This window comes from Podarcis muralis, chromosome 5 (genome assembly GCF_964188315.1).
Source record: "Podarcis muralis chromosome 5, rPodMur119.hap1.1, whole genome shotgun sequence".
Classification (NCBI taxonomy): Eukaryota; Metazoa; Chordata; class Lepidosauria; order Squamata; family Lacertidae; genus Podarcis; species Podarcis muralis.
In genome coordinates, this window is record NC_135659.1 from 16,822,273 (window position 1) to 16,835,607 (window position 13,335).

Below are 13,335 nucleotides of genomic sequence, written 5' to 3' on the forward strand. Positions count from 1 at the left end.
AGAGGTTTTGGTGATTAAATGGTGCCTAAATCCTGTTAAATAAAACGGGAACAGTCAGATGGCTCAAGTGCTACAGAATAATTTTATGTTATAACTTTTTAGCTTTGTCTTGGCTGGCTTCCGTATCAAAACTGAATACCTCTATCTTGTCCACCACCCCTTTCTGGTCAGAAATGCAATATCAAGGATGCTATTCATATTTTTTTTCTTTCCGAGAGGGGAAAATAATGAATCCCACAGCGTTTCTTTTTAATAACTGTTCAGCTACAAAATTTTATTGGTATCCTTTTATGTTCCCTCTAGAGGATGTAATGCACAAAAGCATTGCCACGGAACATATAAAATTACAAATGAAATTTATTGTAAAAAGTAGAATGTCTCCTAGACTGGTGTCAGTATTTATTTTCATTCATAAAACAAAGCCAAAAAAAATTTGCAGGTATAATATATTCATTTGTCAGCGAGTTCATGGGTGTAAATTGCCATCCACCGTTATTGACTGATATAAGACAGATATTGAAAAGACAATTTAAATGTACTCTTCCAAACATAAACTGTTCCACAAAAGCACTGTAAAAACTCCGTCATGGTTTTTATTTTTTCTGTTGTGCTTCACACTTATGGTTAACTACATAATTTGGTTGTGTCATAATCCACTGTGTTTGGCAATTTGGCATTGAAGGCCTGCAAAGCAGACTGAATTCTCACCACCTCACTGGTAGACAGCTTGAGTCTATGACGCAGCAGGCATGAGAAAAGGTCTAGACGACGTTGGCCAGGTGGAGAGAGTTTATTTACACGGTCTCTTATCTCTAGAAGTTGCAAGAGAGCAGAATCCTGGGATCCCTGAGTATAAGGGTAGTCCAACTGCAAAATCAGGTCCCGGATTGCTTCCGGGTCAAAGTGCATGCTGTAGCCGAACACTTGGATGTTGTTGATTTTCATGTAGCCCAGGTTCCGGGAGGGATCGATAAACTCCAGCGGTTCATAATAGATGCTCTCATTGCCATTGGGACCATTCGACTTAATACGACTCCTCAAGTAGATGTGGACCGTTTCAAAAAAGGTCTTCCACTTGTTGCCTAGAGTCAGCGTCCAGTTATAACACTGAAGCGGTAAGTCCAGTTTAGTCCGCTCCCAGTCTGGGAAACTGTTTTCATTGACAGGCATAAACCAACTCTCGGAGTGGCTGCCTCCAAAAGGGTTGACGTAAACGGCCAGGACAGGCTCCAAGGTGCTGTTCTTTGTTAGGCAAATTTGGAGAGAGAGACCCAAGATCATATGGACCAGGCTGGATTTGTACTTGTTGCTCTTCAGAGTAAGGAGCATCCTTTTGCGCCAGGAAGGGTCAAACCAGCTATTGAGACGCATGTCGTTGCTGATGAAGATTGCATGGACCTCAATCCGGCGGTCCGCTTTCTGCAATAAATACTTCATCTCCAGATCTTGGAGGTCTGTCTCAAACCCAATGTAGTGCTCCGTTGAGTCTGCCACCTCAGGCTTGCAAAGGCCTTGGCTCAGCATATACCCGGTGTTACAGGTCCCACAGCGGGTACGGTTGTCAGGGGCGCAGGATAAGCAGGCAGAACCATCTCCCACAGCGCAGGGCAAGGAGCCAAGGCAGGCGACCTGGTCATTTGGGCATGTGCATGAGTGAGTCTCTTCAGAAAAGCTGCCCAGGAGGCCATTCTCATTGCAGTAAAGAAAGGACTGGATGCGGTTCAGCCAGTAGGTAGAAAACCTGTGAAGCAGAAAAAAGCAAAATGCACAGTGAGATGGAACCATAATAATAATAATAATAATAATAATAATAATAATAATAATAATAATTGTCAGGGGCTCAGGAGCAGAGACACAGGGGAGAGAGGGGATGGAGAGCGAAGGGGAAGAATCTGAGGGCAGCGTAGGGGAGTATGAGACTGGCCCGAGAGATTCCATGAGTCTCTCCAGCGAATCAGAAGATTCCCAGAGGGGGGCGCCGATGGCCAGGGCAAGGGGGGTCCCAGGGGGGACACACCAGAAGCAAGGGGCCAGCAGGGACTCCCAAAGCAGCAGCGGGAGAGCAGGACCAGCTCCTCCACCAGAGCGTAGTGAGGGGGAAGAGTCACATGTATCAGGGCCAGCTTCTCCTCCAGCAGGGAGAGAGGATGAGTCAGAGGTGGCCACGCCTCCATCGCAGAGTGAGGGAACGGAGGGAGAGTCAGGTGCAGCTAGCCTCCCCGAAGGGGGAAGCAGTGACAGGAGCAGTGTAACGGTCAGGAGGAAGGTGGCCGGCTGGGCGCGCGCGCCAAGTTCGAATGTACAGGCGCGCGGCACAGCAGGAAACCCGGATGGGGAACCAGGTCCTAAAGCCCGCCGGAGGGAGGGGGAGGACTCAGGAGACTCTGCGTCAGAAGAGTCTAGGAGAGGCGAGACCCCAGCGGACAGGCGGGCCCAGAGGAGAAGAGAGCAGAGGAAGAGGTGGAGCAAGGCTAGAGTCTTAAACTGGTGTCTGGGGGGAGGAGATTCAGACGGAGCTTCGGCGGTCTAGAGTTTGAGACGTAGAGCTGCGCGCCGCGGCTGTGAAAAAGAAACTGAGCTTCAATAAAGACTGTTTTATATAACAACAAACTGGCGTTGGTCCTTTGTGAGCTGGGACCTAGGGCAGCTCTGACAATAATAATAATAATATTAATTTATTATTAATATCCCACCCATCTGACTGGGTTTCCCCAGCCACTCTGGACAGCTGACCAACAGAATGTTAGTAATAATAAGAATAAAGCAATAAAATATCAAACATTAAAAACTTCCCTAAACAGGGCTGCCTTCAGATGCCTTCTAAAAGTCAAATAGTTGTTTATTTCCTTGAAACGATGGGAGGGCATTTCACAGGACGGGTGCCACCACCGAGAAGGCCCTCTGCCTGGTTCCCTGTAACTTTGCTTCTTGCAGTGAGGGAACTGCCAGAAGGCCCTTTGAGCTGGACCTCCATGTCCAGGCAGAACAATGGGGGTGGAGATGCTCCTTCAGGTATACTGGGCCGAGGCCGTTTAGGGCTTTAAACGTCAGCACCAACACTTTGAATTGTGCTCAAAGGTAGCCCCACGTGGAACGCATTGCAGTAGTCCAAGCAGGAGATAACCAGAGCATGCACCACTCCGGCGAGACAGTCTGCGGGCTGGTAGGGTCCCAGCCTGCGTACCAGATGGAGCTGGTAGACAGCTGCCCTGCACACAGAATTAACCTGTGCCTCCATTGACAGCTGTGAGTCCAAAATGACTCCCAGGCTGCACACCTGGTCCTTCAGGGGCACAGTTACCCCATTCAGGACTAGGGAGTCCTCCACACCTACCAGCCCCCTGTCCCCCCAAAACAGTACCAAGATTCTAATCACTTTTGCTCTACAAAGAAAAAGACCTAAACCACCATAGGGTGGGCACTGGTGGTGTTATTACTCTGAAGGAGCTAGATCTACACGTTGGGTGGAGCTGCGACATAAACTTAACTGTAACTCTTGGAACATGTTAAGGAACAAATTGTTGCTTGGAATATGTGTGCTTCCCTCCCCAGGCACCCTCAAGAAGTCGAAGTCTGGGTCATCCTGAGCTCTGCTCAGTGGTCAACCACTACCTTCAGGAAGCCAGCAAGCAGAACATGAGCCTTCTCCTGGTGGGGTTCCCCAACTATTGGTATTCAGGGGGATATTTACACTGTTGGTACATATATAGCCATCTTTACTAACAGCCTTTGATAGCTTTATTCTCCACAAATTGTCTAATCCCCCTTGAAAGCTGTCCAAATTGGCAGCCATCAAGACATCTTGTGGTAGTGAATTTCATAGTGTTCCCTGAAAGATTTCCATATTGTTTATTGTAGTAGTCCCAGGAATAATTTCCTGAATGAATCGTAGCACAACGATCCTATTGATGGGTAGATGAGCATTGTCTTTGCATTTTCCCCTCCATGTGCAAAACAGATGAAGATACTCCTTTATGTTTCTGCCATCTCATTTCCTCCCTTACAAGTCCAAAATTAAATAACAATGGGAACTAACAATGGAATCTGGAGACTAGATTGGAAAGGGAGAGTTTCCAGGAAAACAGACCATGTGGAATGACAATGGTTGAGAGAAACAGTGATCTTCATTGTAGTTTTCCAGGATGCTTGTCCCAGTCCAAGAACTGCATGGATTGAAGAGCATATTTTGGCAGTGGCTGTGTCGATTCTGTTTAATATTGATGAAGGTTTCTGCATACTCTTTTGCTGTTCAAAACATGCCGTGGTGCAGAAAATACAAGAGGCCAAATGCACTGTTGATTTAAGAGGTGAGGAAGTCAGCATGGAACTGCTCCAGTAATTGACATTAGGGAATTGTAGTTTTTCTTCTGTACCATAAATGAGATGTTAACAAGACGAGAACATGGGGAAGCTAAAAAACACATCTGAGATGAAATAGACCAGCTCAGGTATTTACTTGGATAATAGCAGTTTGTTTTGTATGATGAATTGATGATTGTCACTTCCATTCTACATAAATCTAAATTACTATGCACTGAAAGCATTCCACCAGGCCACATAAAGTTCCATGCACATAATCTCCCTTTTCCTTTATGAGGGAGGGGGAAGAATCAGGGTGCTATTTTTATGAGGTTTCACGTCACACATGTGATTATGTACATGGTAGCAGGAGTCACACTATGCTTGGCCTCCACTATTTGAAGACTGCCACAGCCTGGCTAACTTAACTGGGTCATAATCAGGTCAGGTATCTTATATAAATTAGAAAGAATTGGTTTCTTTGTGCAATAGCTTCAAAAACACTCGTTGTGTCATTGGCACAGTGAATACTCAGCAGGTACAAGGTATCCCTGGGAAAACAGGTACAAAAAGAGACATCTCAAAGATGTCTTCCAAGGTCAGAGATGCTACTTAGGGCAGAATTGGAGGTTACAGGTTAGCTGTCACTGTGAGCCGTAACCTCATGTCTCTTTCTCTTCTGTAATTTCTAGTACAGTGGTACCTCTGGTTGTGAATGGGATCCGTTTCAGAGGCCCGTTCGCAACATGAAAAGCCTGCAACCTGAAGCGCTGTATCTGCGCAGGTGCGCAGTGCGATTGGTGCTTGTGCGCATGCGCGAGCAGCAAAACCCGGAAGTAACTCTTTCTAGTACTTCCGGGTCGCCGCGGGACGCAACCTGAAAAAACGTAACGTGAAGCAAATGTAACATGAGGTATGTGACATGAGGCATGAGGTTCATTGCATTCGTTTTCTTACTTATAAAGTTAGCGCTTCTATCCTGATTATCTAATATTCCTTTTACACCACATTACATGTTGCATTATTGCTTTTTGACCGATATGCTGCCAAGTCGCACTCAATTTCAAATAGCAGGAAAGAACTATACACTGTCCCCTTTTTCGTCTTGTGAAATTACAGATACAAAACTGCAATTTTCCAAGTTAACGGGGTTGCAAAAGATTTTCTTCATCCCCTGGAAGCAATGAACATGGTAATAAGCTCTCCTAAACTTCCACTAGATTCTCAGAATTGGCTTTTATGTCATGTGACAAATCATATAAAAGATGGAAGTTATCAGGTAAGGGAACATCAGAAAAACGTAAAGCACTGTCTGAAATACCTTAAAGCACAAAAACGTCACGGCACATGTTTTATTTACATGTCTCTTGTTCATTGTGCGGTTTGTGTGAGTTTATGTGGATACCTTGAGCAACCCCATTTGTCATATGCTCTCCATTTTCATCCTCTGTGACAAGAGAAGTGTGCCAATATTCTTCAAGCCCATTCTACTCCTGAAAATCTCTTAAGACGAATCAAAACATTGAGAGTGGCCTGCAGGTTTATGTACTCCATCCCAGAACCTCCTCCAATGTGTTTTTCTGCTCTCTTCTATTGCCATTCCTATTCATGGTTTCATGTTACATGTGCTTCTATGCCAATTATGGTTAACTTGCAGCCAATGCTTGCAAATCCACTCCTACACTTGTTTCAGTCCATGGTTCATAATTGAAGCACAATTTCTATCAGCCATTTTTTTGTGTCAGTACACTCGTATAATGAAAGAGTTTTAACTAAAAGAAAGGAGTTTCTATTCAAGCAAACCCTTTAAAGCTACTCTGTGAACTAAATAGCCTGGTTCACACATAACACTAATGTGTTAACACATAACATTATTAAACCATGGTTATTTGATCGCTTTATGGTTTGTTCTCGGTTTAAAAACCTTGGTTTATTTTAACTATGGTGTGGCATTATGTGTGAGCCCATCCCGCTTCCTTAACCATGGTTTGGTTGGCTATCCTACCCTAGTAAAGATAAAGGTAAAGGTAAAGGGACCCCTGATCATTAGGTCCAGTTGTGGCTGACTCTGGGGTTGCGGTGCTCATCTCGCTTTATTGGCCAAGGGAGCTGGCGTACAGCTTCCGGGTCATGTGGCCAGCATGACTAAGCCACTTCTGGTGAACCAGAGCAGCACAAGGAAATGCCATTTACCTTCCCACCGGAGCGGTACCTATTTATCAACATGCACTTCGTGCTTTCGAACTGCTAGGTTGGCAGGAGCAGGGACCGAGCAACGGGAGCTCACCCCGTCGCGGGGATTCGAACCACCGACCTTCTGATCGGCAAGCCCTAGGCTCTGTGGTATAACCCACAGCGCCACCCGCGTCCCCTATCCTACCCTAGATGATCACAAAGATTGCTACAAAGACCTGAGGCGCGACAAGCTGATAAACAAACCACAAATTTGGAGAAACAAGCCATGCTTTGTTTGATTGCTTCTGTGGTTATCTGTCGTTATCTCCTAGTTTGTTAAACCATGGCTTAATGTTATGTGTGCATCAAGTCAATGTTAACCATCATCATTGATGTGGGTATGTTTAGAATCTGAAAAGTCCAGGGCCCTATCCAACTGGTTGCTTGCTTCTCTCCAATGCAGGTCTCTCTTCCTACAAATCTAAAAGAAATAGCTTCGTATGTGTCTTTTGGCTCCATCTTCATTGGCCTGGGGAAACTTTCCCTGGTTCCTAGCAGTAGAGAAACCATGGAATGCTACACTCGCCTGTTACTGAAAATAATGCGACGGTCTCTATTAAATGTAAGGATTATTTAGACAATCAGGACTTTTATTTCAACACTACCTAATATTTCTCTCCTTTGTACTGCTCTTGAATCATTTACTAAATATCTCAAATTAGAAATCTGGAGTTGAGTAACAGACCTTTCCCTGAAGGATCACACCCACTACTTAAGTGCTAGGAGAAGAGCAGACGCCATCTTTCCCCCCTTTAAAATACTTTCATTTTCTATGGGGATTGGGATCAAGAGCTACCTTTGAAAAAAATGAAGATTCTGTATTTATGCACTGTATTTCAGATACCCTACTGCTGCTGATTCCCCCTCCCTTTTTAATGCTTTTGCTGTTGTGTGAACCATATTTTCTTACACATTTATTATTACAATTGAATTTATATAACTATTTTAAGATATTATGTTATGCATTGACTTTTATGTTCTGTTTTATAAACCACTCTGTGGTCTTTTGATGTAGCATGTTATATAAATTTAAATAACAAATAAAACAATTTTCACGTCTTCAGATAAGCTCTTAAATCACAGAGGTGGTGGCACTGCTAGTAAGTACATTTATACAAATGGCATAACTGAGTAGTCCTACCTCCCAGGGGAGGCAGAAACAAGACAACCTGTTTGCAGCAAAATGTAACACAAATCCATGGTTAATAAAGGGAAGGGAAAGGTCAATCAATCAAATAAAAAATAGAATGGAATGGGTGGGTGGGTAAAGTCTTTGCACTCCCTGTTTACAAAGCATGGTTTCTATAGAGTTGTGCTACCTCTGTTGGGGCGGTTCAAACCCAACAGATCCATTTGTGGGGTTTGTGGAATGATGAACTAAAGAATGTGGGTTTGAGAGTCTAGGATACATTAATGTGTTAATCTCAGGGCTGTGAGTTCGAGCCCTGTTCAAGTTGGGCAAAAGATTCTTGCATCGTTGGGGGCCTGAATTAGATGACCCTCGCGGTCCCTTCCAACTCTACAATTCTATGATTATTACTGTAACAGGGAATGAGAAAGAAAACAGCAAAAATGTCTTTTCTTCATTAAATTGGCAATACAGAAATGTAATTGTAATTTTGTTGATTCATTTATGAAAATGCAAGTTAAATTCTTTAGATGGAAGGCAGTCTTACTGGCTAAAGTAATAACCTTTCTTGCTAATGAATTCTACCTATACTCAGTGGAAAATGCCCCCGATCTGCACACTTGAAGACCTTGGACTCTCCCAGACCATAGCAAAACACCTGCCTTAATTAGCCTGTGACCTTCACATTATTATCTTGCGCTGATCTTCTGCCGGTTATCTAAGGTCTGGCAGAGCGATAATGCCTTATACTTCTCCAAGATGTCAGAGCAAAAAGAAAAAAAAGAGAGAGGAGACAATTTAACCTTTAAAAAGGTAGTTTTCATTATTTTTAATTAAGCTCATCAAACTTAAGTACTATATCAGACAGATAAGGAGCAGCTGTTTGTGAAGCTATCATGGTGTACTCTTATCTTCTTAACAACAGATTTGCCCTCCTGGTTGCTTATTGATTGAACAAAGTCACATACAATTTGCAAACCTCCTAGAAAGTTCATAACTTCTTACTCCGGGGGGAACGTGGCATTTAATATCGAATTTCTCCATTTGTATGTTTTAGATGCAAATGCTCTTTCGTTAAAATGCACCGTGAAATGACATACATCAATACACAGCAGGGGGGGAAATGCACCTTCCAGAATTGTATGTGTGCTTACTTATATACTCTGGGGCCATAAGGCTCCCACAGGGTATTTTCAGCAGGATGCAAGATGTTCTACTATTAGCAAAGAGGATTACAAAATGAGACCTATCCAAATCTTCCCCAGGATGTTTGGATTCCGAATGACGGAATATAATTTTTGCAATGGCACAGACAGTTAAAGGGAAATACTCCATTTGCAATTGTCAGCTGTGGTTGCAAAAGAAGATTTCTAAACCACTTCCAGTGAATTCGGTGTGAAAAACAAGCCCTGTTTGTGGTAAGGATAAACTGTACTTGGGAACTCGGACTGGAGAGTTTTACTGCAGGTGATTCCATAGGCAAACTTGCATTCCATGCAGATTTGAACTCAGTGCTAAAAGGAAGGCCATTTGCAGCAGGGATTGGCTGTCCTTGAGAGTTCCTGAGTGGAAATAGTCTAGGTAGGACTTGTATTTGATGTGAGTTATAACAAGGGCTGAAAGCAAGGCGACGCCAGACCTCTTGTTAGACTTTGACAAACAAGATGGCGTGTGACACAGTGAAAAATACAGACTTTGAGAGCAGAGAAAAGAGAGCGTGAAAAAGTGGAAGAAGAGATGCTGTACTGTTGGATTACAACAGGAAGAATGAAGAAACAAATGGAAAATAAACATCTCACACAGAAATTTACAGGACATAAACTCCTCTTGCAGAATTAAAATTGATAAAATATGCTATTACGAATGAAAGTCATGAAATCAGTGGCTGTTAAATAAAGGATCAAGACCAGAACTGTTGTAATTGAACTCATCAAGGTTATGGAAGCAGAAAGAAACAAGAACTTTGTACCCTGAAATCCAGCACACGGGAGGTCACCCAAAATTGTTTAATTTGGTATTTGAATAATTGGCTTTTTTAATTATATTGTAAATTGGTATTGTGATAATGTGCCTCTTATTGGATTATTGTAATTAAAAATTAATAAAAAATATTATACAAGAAAGAAAGAAAGAAAGAAAGAAAGAAAGAAAGAAAGAAAGAAAGGCCTGCTTCCAGAGGGAAAAACGGGAGTGTTCTGTAATGTTGCTAATGGTTCATTTACAGCTGCAACTATACCTCTCCCACACCTGATATCCTATGATGTCAGGTGTGGGTGAGGCTTGGGGAAAATTGCCTCGTGGGCCAAACTGGAACCCCATGTGAGTTAAATGCATAGAGGTTCCCCATGCATTGTCAATAGGCAGAAAGGTGAAATAGGAATGATGTTGTATTAGAAAGGGCACTTAACCTTTTAATGTATTGATGACTCCAGTGTTAACAAGGGCAGCTTTTGTTGTTGGAAAAGGCATAGATGGCATTTGACAGCATATTTTTTTCAAAATAACAATTCCTAGATTCCATGGCCCCAACCCCTCAGAAAGATGTTTTCTGTTTATTATCAGTTGTTTATGTTGACGAATACTACAGGGACTAAGTCTTAACTCGTCCCGCAAAGCAGTGTTAATAAGATTTTACTTTTACTTAGTGCAATTTATTGACAGGGATGTGTAATCTTCAAAAAGGCAGCGCACTCAGGCACCCTTTAAATTTCTCCTTAGTGGGAAGCAACCCTTGAAAGGATTAATTGAATGTATCTGCTTTTCATAGCGCTTTCTTAAAAGCTGCCATTAATAATGGGGTAATGGATTGGAGAAGTCAACATTTGCTGCTTTGAAAAAAAGGATTCCATTAAAGGATATGTCGCTGTGACAAGTGAAAATATGGTGACTACATTCTCGAGCCTGCTGTGGCATATACTTATGTGTTATGTTGCGGGCTGAAATCCTTCCTAACATTTGTATGAGCCTCAACAAAGTTGTTTTTAATGGTTCTTGAGTACTTTAGATGACAAACTGCGGTACCTTGGGAAAAAATCAGCGCGGAAGATGATCTTTTTGCATCTTTGACTTTTAGAGGAGAACTACGCTTATGATTTATTATTTGTGTTTGCAGCATCTCTGAAATAAGGCACCCTCGGCTACAGAGATAACAGGCTGTGGAATCCTGCCCGCCAACACGTCCAGCTCTCATCCATGCAAGTGAATTCAGGATCACACCTACAAATATTCTTTTTTTTTATAAAAAAAAGAAGTCCACAAGGCTCCTCTTGGTTCATGATACATTAGGGTAGTTGAAGCAGTTTTATACAAAATTGGCCCACTGGTACATCCAGCTGGAGGAGATTCTTGAGAGTCCCATGGACTGCAAGAAGATCAAACGTATCCATTCTTAAGGAAATCAGTCCTGAGTGCTCACTGGAAGGACAGATCCTGAAGCTGAGGCTCCAATACTTTGGCCACCTCATGAGAAGAGAAGCCTCCCTGGAAAAGACCCTGATGTTGGGAAAGATGGAGGGCACAAGGAGAAGGGGACGACAGAAGACGAGATGGTTGGACAGTGTTCTCGAAGCTACCAGCATGAGTTTGACCAAACTGCGGGAGGCAGTGGAAGACAGGAGTGCCTGGCGTGCTCTGGTCCAGGGGGTCACAAAGAGTCGGACACGACTAAACGACTAAACAACAACAACAACTTCCATGCGTTCCAACCTGCATAGCCAATGGTGAGGGATGTGTCAGTTTGCATTTCTTAGTGCAGAAAGTATTGATCTGATGTGTAGACATCTTTTCTATTCTAATTAATTCAAGTGGGTTCTGGAAGCTACTCTGTGTGAAAGAAACAAGCAAAAGGTTTATGATGTTTGGGTTATTCCTTCAGAGAAGCTGAGTACAGCTGGCTTAAACTGGCTCTGTTACCTCTTTCTGTCAAGGTCATGTTGACTATAATAGTAAGGCCAGAAGGAGCCTAGGTTTCTCACTTTCTCTTTCTATCTCTTTCCCATCTGGTGTGGTATTCTGTATATAGTGTTAAGGTTTAGTCTTATTGTAAGTTGCTGTAAGTTTAAGATAAGTCTACTGCAACTGGATTTCTTATAGACAGGGCCAGTCCTGAACGTATTGGGTTTGTGACCATTATGCTCATTTGCCTTCAGTAGCAGTAAAGCTCTGTTGGATGAAATGCATTGTGTTCATGTTGACATCGGGGGAGATGACAGTTCTATTGATGGTCTCATCCACTTGCTCCTGCAGTCAAGGAGTGATAAGTATGCCTGGGTGAACCACCTCACAACAACTCAGAGCTGAATCTATGTATTGGACATTGTATTTGTGTCTTGTGGCATTTTAGGAACAGAGGGTGCTGCCTTGTGCTAAGTCAGGCCATTGGTGCACCTGACTCAGTAATTTGTACAGTGACTAGTGGTGGCTCTCCAGAATTTCAGACAAGGGTCTTTCCCAGCCCAACTTGGAGCTGCTGAGGACTAAACCTGGGATTTTCTGCATGGAGAGCAAATACTGTGCCAATGAGCTTTGGCCCTTCCCCAAAATGGTTTTAAAAATACACAAGCTGGTTATGGTACAGTGATACCTTGGGTTACAGACGCTTCAGGTTACAGACTCCGCTAACCCAGAAATAGTACCTACTTCAGGGTTTGCAGCATTCTTAAATCCAAGTTGTTCATAAACTAAGCTGTTCTTAAACCAAGGTACCACTGTATTTTAAATCAGGGGCTGTTAAAGTTTGTCTCTCCAGATATTCTTGATCTCCAACGCTCATCTGAAGGCATCCTGTATAGGGAAGTTTTTGTAATGTTTAATGTTTTATTATGCTTGTACAGTGGAACCTCGGGTTACATACGCTTCAGGTTACATACGCTTCAGGTTACAGACTCCGCCAATCCAGAAATAAGAACTTTGCTTCAGGATGAGAACAGAAATTGCGCGGTGGCGGCATGGCGGCAGTGGGAGGCCCCATTAGCTAAAGTGGTACCTCAGGTTAAGAACAGTTTCAGGTTAAGAACGGATCTCCAGAACAAATTAAGTTCTTAACCCGAGGTACCACTGTATTCTAAAACCAGGGCTATTTTTTCCAGTCAGAACTTGCTGGAACTCAGTTCTGGCACCTCTCAGGTGGGCGCCATTGCCATTATAAGAGAAAAAAGGAGGTGTTAATGGTGAGTTCCAGCACCTCTTTTTCTAGAAAAAGAGCACTGGCTCAAACCATGTGTATAGAACTCTCCTGTTTTGGCACTTGAATTAGGGAGATTTTTTTTTTTTTTAAAGTTTGCAGAAGTGGCCTGGTAAATGCAAGGCGAATCAGTTGAATGCAACATGCAGACCACATTACCATCTGAGAATGGTGGGATACAGCCCACTGAGGCCCCAATAAATAGGCTCGCCTTTAAGGTGCCAGAGGACTTAGCTGTTGTTTTTTTATATATATAAAAACTCAGCTCTAATTTACTGGGGATTTTCTGCAATTCACTCATTGCCAGGGTGGCTGTGATAAGGACGCCCAACTGGCAGAAAGGTTAGGAAGGCAATGATGTGGACTGGAGGTGGATAATTGCAGTCTATTATTGAAGAGCCACTAGCTAAAACTACAATCCCCGAGCTTCAATACTCCCCTTGCCCTGTTGAGGATTTCCTGCTGGGCAGAGTGAATTTCATTGAATAGC

The 13,335-nt window shown here is 43.1% G+C and overlaps 1 protein-coding gene across 2 annotated transcripts in view; it reads right to left on the minus strand.

Annotated features, from left to right (window-relative positions):
- Positions 1 to 339: 339 nt before the first annotated feature.
- The window catches only part of BRINP3 (BMP/retinoic acid inducible neural specific 3), a 258,191-nt gene continuing 245,195 nt past the window's right edge, over positions 340 to 13,335 (minus strand). For both annotated transcript variants that reach the window (XM_028732515.2, XM_028732517.2), the window contains exon 8: positions 340 to 1,741. In XM_028732515.2, coding sequence (XP_028588348.1) covers positions 625 to 1,741 — 1,117 coding nt within the window. In that variant the 3' untranslated portion in view covers positions 340 to 624. The remainder of the gene's footprint in view (positions 1,742 to 13,335) is intronic.